Source organism: Mus pahari, chromosome 4, assembly GCF_900095145.1.
Source record: "Mus pahari chromosome 4, PAHARI_EIJ_v1.1, whole genome shotgun sequence".
NCBI classification, from domain to species: domain Eukaryota; kingdom Metazoa; phylum Chordata; class Mammalia; order Rodentia; family Muridae; genus Mus; species Mus pahari.
The window spans coordinates 105440593-105452229 of NC_034593.1; the positions used below are offsets into that span (position 1 = coordinate 105440593).

At 41.8% G+C, this 11637-nt stretch overlaps 1 protein-coding gene across 2 annotated transcripts in view; it reads right to left on the minus strand.

Moving 5' to 3' along the window:
* Positions 1–4808: 4808 nt before the first annotated feature.
* The window catches only part of Agl (amylo-alpha-1, 6-glucosidase, 4-alpha-glucanotransferase), a 57881-nt gene continuing 51052 nt past the window's right edge, over positions 4809–11637 (minus strand). For both annotated transcript variants that reach the window (XM_021195564.2, XM_029537561.1), the window contains exons 31-34: positions 10491–10588; positions 6828–6915; positions 6591–6724; positions 4809–5077 (exon numbers count right to left, since the gene is read on the minus strand). In XM_021195564.2, the coding sequence (XP_021051223.1) occupies positions 4960–5077; positions 6591–6724; positions 6828–6915; positions 10491–10588 (438 nt within the window). In that variant the 3' untranslated portion in view covers positions 4809–4959. The remainder of the gene's footprint in view (positions 5078–6590; positions 6725–6827; positions 6916–10490; positions 10589–11637) is intronic.

Sequence of the window (11637 nt, forward strand, 5' to 3'; positions counted from 1 at the left end):
GACAAAACTTCAGTCCTCAAATATTTTGTAATAGGTATTCTTTTTTTTTTTGTTTAAAGATTTATTTATTTATTATATGTAAGTACACTGTAGCTGTCTTCAGACACACCTGAAGAGGGTGTTAGATCTTGTTACGGATGGCTGTGAGCCACCATGTGGTTGCTGGGATTTGAACTCTGGACCTTCGGAAGAGCAGTTGGGTGCTCTTACCCACTGAGCCATCTCACCAGCCCGTAATAGGTATTCTTATCCAAACAGATCTTAAGCAAGCTTTAAAAAATTCTGTACATTATTAAATTTAGTAATCTACCAGTTTTAAAAAAAAAACCCTTGCCGGGCCTGGTGGCACAGGCCTTTAATCCCAGCACTCGGGAGGCAGAGGCAGGTGGATTTCTGAGTTCGAGGCCAGCCTGGTCTACCAAGTGAGTTCCAGGACAGTCAGGGCTATACAGAGAAACCCTGTCTCGAAAAACAAAAACAAAACAAAACAAAAAAAAAAAAAAAAAAACAAAAAAACAAAAAAACAAAAAAAACAACAACAACAAAAAAAAAACCCTTAGTTTGTATAGTCAAAATTTCAGCATTAATCTATTTTTGAAATACAGGTAGTTTTTTTGGATGGGGAAAGAGTTTGTCATTGTTTGTGTGTGTGCATATGAGAGAGAGAGAGAGAGAGAGAGAGAGAGAGAGAGAGAGGTTCATGCAGGAGTGGGGTTCATGTTGACAGTTCCTGTAGTGAGAAAATGCTGCCAGACATAACAGGGGGAAAGTAGAGAAAGGGGAACCAGGGAAGCAAAGAAGAAAACCGAGGCGAGAGAAAAGCACACTCCTCCACGGTACCTTCCTAAGGCTGGGATCCTTAACACAGTTCCTCTTGTAGCCACCTGGAGTTAGTTTGTTGTTACTTCATGGCTGCAATGTTGCTACTGTTACCAATCATAATGTAGACATCTGACATGTGACCACAAGTGGGTCCTGACCCACAGGTTGAAGATTCCTGCTCTGCCCCGTTACCATCACAGCCAGGGCAGAGAACTGAGCTAGCCCTTGCCCTGAGTGAAGGAGCCGAGACCAATCAGGCCGGCTGATCTGAAGTATGCTTGTTATTACAAGATGAATCCTTTTTGGAGCATTCCTCCCTATATTGTATCCATCAAAACTGAGTAGCAGCTGGACACTGTGGCTTAAATCTACAATCCCAGCACTTGGAAGGCTAAGGCAGGAGGACTGCCTTGAGTTTGAAGCCTGACTGGGCTACAAAATGAGTTCCAGGCCAACCCCGGGCTATAAAGTGAGACCTTGTCTCAAACAACAGTTCCCTATTTTCAAAATATTCTAACTGCCTTAAATTGCTTGACCTGAACATTGGCAGAATTAAGTGACATATTTACTAGTCAGCTTCCATAGACAGGACTCCTCCCCCTCCTCCCACACTTATTTAATTAGCACACCGAGCATGTGATTTAATTCCTGGCTAAAATTCTCTAGTCCCGGGCTGGTGAGATGGCTCAGCGGGTAAGAGCACCCGACTGCTCTTCCGAAGGTCCTGAGTTCAAATCCCAGCAACCACATGGTGGCTCATAACCATCCGTAATGAGATCTAACTCCCTCTTCTGGAGTGTCTGAAGACAGCAACAGTGTACTTACATATAATAAATAAATAAATCTTTAAAAAAAAAATTCTCTAGTCCCAACTCTGACCACCAGTGTTATCTTTGATATGACATTTCTATTTGCAAAGCTACTCCAGTGGTGTAACTTAGCCTGTGCTCGGCAATGTCATTCTGAATGTTTACCCAGGAATACAGGCTAGAAATATTTTGACCAGAGGACACTAAGGGGGTACCCAGACTCCATCAGAATAGGATCTAATGTTTCCCACAATCAGGGGGCAGCTGACACCAGTCCCAGCTGGACCTGTGAACGTAGGCTGGAAGGAAGGCTGAAGGCAAACACGTCCTACTGCAATGTTAAGGATCCACAAAAGAGGATTTCTGATTTGAAGATGAGGGGCTGAGTTTTGTCCCAATGTTTCACTAGTTGTGTGTCGTTGAGTAATTGTCTCATTTAGAAAACATGTGCAATAACTGTAACACCAACTGTCAGTCACAAAGTAGGCTTATGTATGTTTGTTGAACCGTAATTTCTTACTCTGACCAACCGGTTTAATATTAAGGTGAAACAAAGAGCTAGAAGTATGGAGCAAGGCTTTGAAAACAAAAGGGGGGGGGGGAAACTGGTGAGAGCGGTGGGAAAGGGCTTAGCAAACACTGAAACAAAGGAGCCAAACCCAGGAGCTGAGGGGTTAGCTCAGTGCTAGGCACCTTCCCAGCAAGCTGAAAGCCTGGCCAGGGGTTCAGTCACCAGAATAGGGTAGGGGTGGGGCAGAGACTGGGGGTGAACAGACAAGAGTTAAACAAGTGAACAGAGGCAGGTGTCAATGAAAGAGAACCTGAATGTCTGTACAAGGCATCATCACAGATCACATTCAACTCTTGATTCTGGACGATGGTCACCTGGGGAAAGACCGAGCACTGAACCAGATGCTACCAGACGTGGCTATCGGGCACACACAGGCTCAGGAGGAAACAAGCAGAGTTTACTGACCTACTGTCCCACTAAGTTTACAAGGGCTAGTCGAGATCCCAAGAGACCCAGTTAAAGAAAATGGAAACGCTCTGTAAGTTAGATACCCACACCTACTAAAACAGTGAAGCCACATTATTAGAAAAAAACATCAGCTCTAAAAACACTGAAGCGACACTAAGCAAGGCAAATCCAGAATGGACCAGCTTTGGTTATTAGAAGATAATTCTACATGCTTATATTGCTCGGAAGTATAATTGAAAGCAAAAATTGTCTGGCTTTTTCACAAAGTAAATGTTCACATCCATTTGCTATAGTATTTGTGAGTTGGTAAAACGTAAATAAAAATCCCAGCACTTGAGAGGCAGAGGCAGGCGGATTTCTGGCCTGGTCTACAAAGTGAGTTCTAGGACAGCCAGGACTATACAGAGAAACCCTGTCTTGAAAAAACAAAAAACAAAAACAAAACAAAACAAAAACCAAAAAAACAAAAAAACCAAAACAAAAAAAAAGTAAATAAAAATTCATCTACTCAAGATATATCACAGGAGTACAGATGCTGACAGACTTATGGATACACTGAAAGCTCACTTCACATGGCTACTTAATATATCTCCAGACAACCTTTTTTCTTCCCCACTCCCTGCTCCTCCTACATCCTATAAAGGGTGAATCTGCATATCACTCATGTGTACAGTAAAAACAATGGAGGAAAGCAGAGAGTCCTTTAGAAAAAACTTTTATTTTGACACACGGACATGAACACTTGCTCAGGAGTCAGAGCAGTTTAAGACACAGTAGAAATGATTGCCACTTAGGTGATGATGCTCAGGGAAATGACAGGCCTCCTGTTTCCACAGTCATCTCTGAGAACTCACTAAAATATCACAGCGTACTGGTTAAACTGTTTACTTTTCATTTAGTAGAGTAAGGTTGGTTTTGGTAAGTGAGAAACCAAGGCACAGAGTGTTTGGGAAATGTAAATAAAAACAACAGTATGCAGCATCACACGGGAATGAAGCGCTCTGCTAAGGGCTCTTAGCTCAAATGGCAACTATCCTTTTACAGTCTAAAAGCAGTCCCTTAATTACTGTGGCTGGGATAAAACATTCCTTCTGAGACTTTCAAATAGACCATGCACAGCACAGATCTTTAATTAATAGTTCTCAGAAGGAACACTGTACCCTAAAGATTTTCTGAGGTGGATGTGACCCCATTGTAGATAAGCTAAGATGGTTATTTTAAATCTTTCCTCTTTCTTCCCCTCCCTCCCTCCCTCCCTCCCTCCTTTCTTCCCCTCACATACTCCCTTCTTTCTCTCTTGATGGTTTTAGGGATAGTACAAAGGGCTTGACACATGCTAAGCAAGCACTCTGCCACCAAGGTACCACTCTAGGCTTTTTTCCCCTTGAAAAATTCCATAAATATGCCCAGTAATTTCCATTTTGAAAATGTAAACTATTTCATAGTGGGAAACTGGAACTAATTTAACAGCATTGCTTTATGTCCTGGTGGCCTGTTTTATTATGTCCAATTATTCTTTAACACAAATAGGTTATATTAAGTATAGTTGGCATTTATTATATTAAAAACATAACTTATCTGTTAAAAAATAAAGCACATTTTGAAGCTCTGTGCTCCATCTATGAACATATAGTGTGGGTGGAAGCTTCCATAATTCTACATTCATAAAGCAATTACCAAGTGTGCACTGACTGCATTAGGCATGGTTTTAAGACTGCTGTAACAAACAGCAGGGCATCCATGAAGCACAGCCTCTGGAGTGTGCCAACAGACAGCAGGACTTAAGAACACCTCCGTCTTCCTCCAAACTGATGATGATGATACACGTTTTCTTTTCTTTCTTTTTTTTTTTACACCCTTGCTTTGAAGAATACTTTTTTGGTAACCTTCTATGGGAAATGATCATATTACTTTCTGATTTAAATCAACAGAATGCAGAAAAAAATATGGCACAGGATGAAGTTCAGTTGGTAGAGAGCTTGTCTAACATGCATGAGGTCCTGTATGTGATCCCTAGTACTGAATACACTGGGTGTGGTGGCACACATGATATTCTTTAAGAAAAAAAAGCCAAAAAGAGATCAATAATTTTTTGTTTTGTTTTTATTTTTTAGACACAGGTTTCTCTGTGTAGCTCTGGCTATCCAGGAACTTTCTCTGTAGACCAGGCTGGCCTTGAACTCAAGAGATCTGCCTGCTTTTGCCTCCTAAGTGCTGGGATTAAAGGCATGTACCACCATTTCCTGGCTATGAATGAGTTTTTTAAAATGAGTTGAGCTTACATTTCTTTATGACCTTGCATTCAATAATGTCAAGTGTTCACACAATTACTAACTGTCTACAAGCCAACTATAAATCATAGAGGGTTTCAAGAACAACAGCCATTGACCACGCCTGTGTCTCACAGCTGAAAGGACAGTACTGGCCATTTTCATTGGTGAGCTCTGGAAGTCCTTTCCATGGGGATCTGAAAAGAAAAGGAAAAGCATTTAATGAGACACAGCTTAATACATATGAATAAAGTAGGCAACTCCCAAGTTTTGCTTTTAACTCTAGAAGCAATCATTCAAAGTCATTTGTTATAAAACAATATTATATATGTATATATATAAAGATTTCACATATAAATTATGTTTTGAGATTTAATACTAGCAATATAAATGAGTCTTTCATCATTATTATTGATTTTTTTTCCTTTTTTTTTTTTTTTGGTTTTTCAAGACAGGGTTTCTCTGTATAGCCCTGGCTGTCCTGGAACTCACTTTGTAGACCAGGCTGGCCTCGAAATCAGAAATCCGCCTGCCTCTGCCTCCCAAGTGCTGGGATTAAAGGCGTGCGCCACCACGCCCGTTTTTTTTTTTCCTTTTTGACTTAGGGTCTTGCTATGGAACTCTGGCTGGCTTGAAACTTGCAGTGATCCTCCTGTTTCTGCCTTCCAAGTGCTGGATGAATACAGGTGTGTTTCACTAGGCCCAGCTTCATAACTAAAACTTTAAAAAAAACGTAAATATTCTCTCAGGCATAATTTTAGCCTGTTTTGCATTTTGAGATAGGGCATCATGTAGCCATATGGCTTTAAACTCATGTGCTTCCTGCTGTGGCCTCCCATGGGCTGAGATTCTAGGAAGATACCTCTCAGGCTGGCAATAATTTAAGTCTTTTAGACTAAGGTTAGGACTCAAACTGTAAATATGTAGGTGTAGGGCTGGTGAGATGGCTCAGCGGGTAAGATCACTGATTGCTCTTCTGAAGGTCCTGAGTTCAAACCCCAGCAATAGATCTGATGCTCTCTTCTGGTGTATCTGAAGACAGCTACAGTGTACTTATGTGTAATAATAAATAAATCTTTGGGCCGGAGCAAGCAGGGACTGAGTGAGCAGAGTTGACCAGAGTGAGCAGAGGTCCTAAAAAACTCAATTCCCAACAACCACATGAAGGCTCACAACCATCTGTACAGCTACAGTGTACTCATACGCATAAAATAAATAAATAAATCTTAAAAAAAATTAAGAAAGTCTTTGGCTAAGTTTGTACCATCTTAGAAAAGTATACAATACCAACACTGTTTAATTTACTAATAATTAGGACAAAGGGTACAAGAAATACCACTTGAAGTAATAGTCAAAAGACCAACTGATATTTTCAAAATAATGAAAATTTCTACTTGATAAATGAATCAACTAAAAAGGCCCAACCTGAATATTTCAAGTATTATTTTATTCTATCTTAATCATATCTAAATTATAAGTTATCCTGAAAATTAAATTAAAAACTATTCTACAAGTACAGATCATAAAATATAAGATCCTCAAATACAAGAACCAAAATACTTAACGGAGGTAGAAATTCCATGGTTGAAATTACAGAGCACAGGGTGGGTTCCATGAAGATGCACTTGGCATGCAAAGACAAATTCTAAGGAAACCTTGCCTACCTGGTAGCTAATACACCAACTAGACACCAGGCATGGGATGACTTACCTCTCAAGATGAACATAATGTCTAGAAAGAACATTTTTAACCAAAAATACAGTCTTCGCAGCAGTCTCTGGGCCCATCATTTTGGAAAAATACAACTTTGCACGAAGAAAATACCCAATTGGCCATAGCCACTCCTAAAATATGATTTAAAAACAAAGAGAAAAAGAATTGTGAATATCTAACTTTATTTAAAACTAAGTTAAATTGAAAACTCTGAAAAGAAAATGAAATTCTTACAGGTCCTTGGTGGTAATTGAAGCCTCTAGCAAGGTTGTAGTTGTCATTGTCTAAGGCATTATCATAAACTCCACAGTAAACCATGTCACTGCGAAAGGATTGGAGTGTGAGGTCAGTAAAAGAGGGTCAGGCCTCACACAGGAGGCATCAGCATTTCAGTAACAATGGCAAGAAAAAGAACCTCATCTTTCCTAATCTGCAGAGCTTGCTCGCTCGCTCGCTCGGCGTCAGTACCTTACTTAATACCAAGTACAGAGGACTTTAACGATGTGTTCAAGTATCCGCATGTTTTCTTTCTCATTTACATCCCAGACTTTAATTTATATACAGGTAGGTCATGATACTAGAGGAGGCCCATGGAGGGAGGACAGGAAGGTAAGGGGAGGGGAGGGGAAGGGAGGGGAGGGGAGCAGTGCATCTGAAGACAGCTACAGTGTACTTATGTAAAATAATAAATAAATCTTTGGGCTCGAGCAAGCAGAGACTGAGCGAGCGGGGCTGACCAGAGCAAGCAGAGGTCATAAAAACTCAATTCCCAACAACCACATGAAGGCTCACAGACATCTGTACAGCTACAGTGTACTCATATACATAAAATAAATAAATAAATCTTAAAAAAAAAGTAAAATGAGTATATGGTCAAATTATAAATAAGTTGAATATAGATATTGCTATAATATGTAGTATTTAAAACAAAGTTATATACTGAGCAGTGTTACAAACATTGCCAACAGATGAGTTATGCATAGTAAGATTTAACTTCTGAAATGTTGTTCAGTGACACGAAGTGGCCATGTGAACCTTTATCATTAACTTTTAGTTAGATCAGCAGGTCTTCTGTTTGTTTTTGAGGGCTGAGAGTTTGAGACAGGGCCTGACTGTGCGCCCCTGGCTGACCTGGAACTGTCTCAGAAGTCCAGGCTGGCTTTGAACTCACAGAGACCTTCCTTTTTGTGCCACCACACCTGACCTGAACATGCAAACAGACAGAAAATAACAAGTATTTGTATACAAAGTTTTGCATATCAAGAATGAAATCAAGCCAAGCATGGCGGTATGTGTCTAATGCTAGATCGAGACAAGAGGGTCAGGAGTTTAAGGTCAGTGTCAGCTGTGTAAGATTCTGTCTCGATAAACAGAAGAGAAATAACAAGATCAGTATATAGAAAGGCCAGCTGACACAGGGGCAGTGGTGGCACATGACTTTAATCCTAGCATTTGGAAGGCAGAGACAGACAGATTTCTAAGTTCAGGGCCAGCCTGGTCTACAGAGTGAGTTCCAAGAAGCTACAAAAACAAAAACCCAACCAAGAAAGAAAGAAGGCAGGCCATGTATAGTGGCTCATGCCTTTAATTCCACCCCCACTCTGGAGGCAGAGGCCAGCCTGGTCTGCAGTGGAAATCAGCGTGTGGTAAAGTATAAAAGCCTGGCTCAGATGGTAAGCACACTGCCTGCTCCCCCAGAGGATGAAGGTTCAATTCCCAGCATCCACATGTCTCAGGACCACCGGTAGCGCCAGTTCCAGGGTCTCTGATGCCCTCTTCTGGCCGCTGTGGGAACTGTATGCAAGTGGTAAAAAGAGTGACATGTAGGCTAACGTAAACACACACAAAAAACCAGAAAGACCCTAGAAATTTAAGAAAAAAGTTATAAAAGTAAAGACATTTGCAAATGCAAACTGTGAGGTAAAAAAGCCACAGTTCTTTACTGATTCAGGCAGAAAGAGTGGTCTAATTGTCCAGGAAGGATGGAGATGTCTCGTAAAGAACAGATCATTACGGCCATCATTACAAGTGAACACATATGCCTGCTATTTAAAATAGCAAAAACAATTGCACGTTATACAGGAATATGGAAAAACTATCCACAAAAACAAAACATAAAGACTGTCCTTGAGGGCCTGGAAAGATGGCTCAGCAGTCAAGAGCACGTGTTCTTCTTGTAGAAGACCTGGGTTCAATTCCAGCACTTATATGATGGTTCACAACTATCTGTAACTTCAGTTACAGGGGATCCCATGACCTCTTCTTATTTCCAAGGGCACCAGGCACACATGTGGCACAAATAAATACGAAGGCAGACCACTTATACACATACATGAACAGTGGGGTGTGGTGCTGTGAGAGCCCAGGGTCCTGCATGTGGTAGGCATGTGCTCCACCACTGAGCTACATCCTTCCAACTGCTCCCCAACAGCAGGAGACGGGCTCTCATGTGGCCAGGCTGGTCTCACACTTGTGAGACAGTGGAAGGCCATCATGAACTCTCAATTCTCCTGTTTCAACTATCCAGGGGCTGGGATACAGGTATGTGCCATCATGATGGGCTTAAGAGCTATTTTAAAGACTTAATTATTTATTTTATGTATGTGAGTACACTGTCACTGTCTTCAGACACACCAGAAAGGGCATCAGACCCCACTGCAGATGGTTGTGAGCCACAATGCGGTTGCTGGGAATTGAACTCAGGACCTCTGGAAGAGCAGTCAGTGCTCTTTTTTTTTTTTTTTTGGTTTTTCGAGACAGGGTTTCTCTGTATAGCCCTGGCTGTCCTGGAACTCACTTGGTAGACCAGGCTGGCCTCGAACTCAGAAATCCGCCTGCCTCTGCCTCCCGAGTGCTGGGATTAAAGGCCTGCGCCACCAGGCCTGGCTTAGTCAGTGCTCTTAACTGCGGAGCCATCTCTCCAGCCCCAAGAGCTATTTTTTTTTTTTTAAACACTATTTAGTTTTGTTGTGTTGGGAATTGCACTCATGAAGCTTTTTTTGTTGGAGCGGTGCTGGGGGCTGCATCCAGGGCTGCCTCCTCCTCCACGCTCGGCAAACATCTACTGGTAACATCCATCCCCATTAGGTTTTTGGTTTGTTTGTTTTGTTTTTCTTCCTTCTTGTTAGACAACCAAGCCTCCAAGTGCTGGTACTATAGCACCGAGCCACCATACTGCTTTGATTTTGTTGTAGTTTTGTTATTTGAGGCAGGGTCTTGCTAAGCAGGCCAGCCTGGCACTGACCTCTCGACCATCTTCCTTCCCACTCCCTGTGCTGGGATTACTGATGTGAAGCACCATGCCTGAACTGTCTTATACAAACTCGTCCAGATTTGTGGCTATATGGCCCAAACTGTACAAACTGAATAAAACTAACTTGGATAATAGTCAGGATGGGAATGAGGCTTGATGCTGTAACTTTTTTCTTTTATATTGTTGGTACTTTCCAATGAGCACAATAATCATGTATTACTTTTATAGTCAGAAATGAAATAAAACATATTTAGGACATTAGCTTTATATATTTACAATTTAGAAATTAGTGTTTACAGAAGCCAAAGGTATTTTAACACTAATATACAGTAAGTAAACTGGCAGATGTTTTCAGAAGTTTGAATGTGATTTTCCAGAAGTTATTTGTAAACAATTACAGAATGGATAATACTAATCTATGTGGGTTAAGCACAATCTCAACTGCCTTTTTCTTTTTCTTTTCTTTCTTTTTATCTGTTTTTGAGACAGTGTTTCTCTGTGTCCATCCTGAAACTCATTCTGTAAACCAGGCTGGCCTTGAACTCAGAGCTACCCGCCTCTACTACCTCCGGGTGCTGAGATCAAAGGCACTCACAACCACTACCCAGGTCAACAACCTTCTTAATACTAATATTCCAACTTACTCTGGGTCTAAAGTTTTCATGCCAAGGGGACCAAGCAACTTCTTTTCTGCAATTTCCAAAGCCTTCCAAGCCTTCTCAGCAGTAAAGAGCTCAGGGGCCTAATGAAGGTGAAAGAAACAAAGAAAAACCAGTTTAATATCGCAGAACAATTAGGTTTTTTTTGTTTTGTTTTTTTTTTTTTTTGATTTTTTTGAGACAGGGTTTCTCTGTATAGCCCTGGCTGTCCTGGAACTCCCTTTGTAGACCAGGCTAGCCTTGAACTCAGAAATCTGCCTGCCTCTGCCTCCCGAGTGCTGGAATTAAAGGCATGCACCACCACGCCTGGCTAGAACAATTAGTTCTTACTCATGTAAGTTAACTGTAAACTATGAAAAAAAAAAGTAAGAATATGGTGTAGGTTAGATGGAGAGTGGAACCTGACGACTCTAATCCTCCGAGGCTGAATCTGAGTCGCCTTTCTCGGCTGAGAGGCTGGGAGAGCACACAGGCCACCAGTGAACAAGAACCAATCAGGAGCCACAGCTACAACGGAGGCAGAGCTCACCACACCCTGCCACTTCCTTCCTAGGCTTCCTGGAGCACACTAGAGTGTACCCGAAGCTTCTCTCCTCTCTTCTTGGCGAGAATGAATTCAGAACTTGTACACCAACAGCACAAGAGCTCGTGACACGTGGAAGGAGAGAAAATCTGCACAAACCAAAGCTGCCTCTGTGCAAGCCTGCGCTCTCCTCTTTCTTTTTATTTTATGTGCACCGCTGGGCTTTGCCTGCATGCATGCCAGTGTGAGGGTGTGAGTTACAGAGAGTTGTGGTTGCTGGGAAACGAACCCGGGTCCTCTGGATGAGCAGTCAGTGCTCTTAACCACTGAGCCATCTCTCCAGTCCGAAAGGGTACACTTTCATACCACTACAATTAGTAACATCTGCTTAGTCATCTTTTTGACAAAGTCAAACACCCAGGGAGGCATGGCTAAACACAGGCCTCCTAGTCCACTGCCCTGAAGAGTTTATTTTCAGACTGAGATTTTATAATAAAAGGGGATCAAGAGGTCGGGCGTGGTGGCGCACGCCTTTAATCCCAGCACTTGGGAGGCAGAGGCAGGTGGATTTCTGAGTTCGAGGCCAGCCTGGTCTACAGAGTGAGTTCC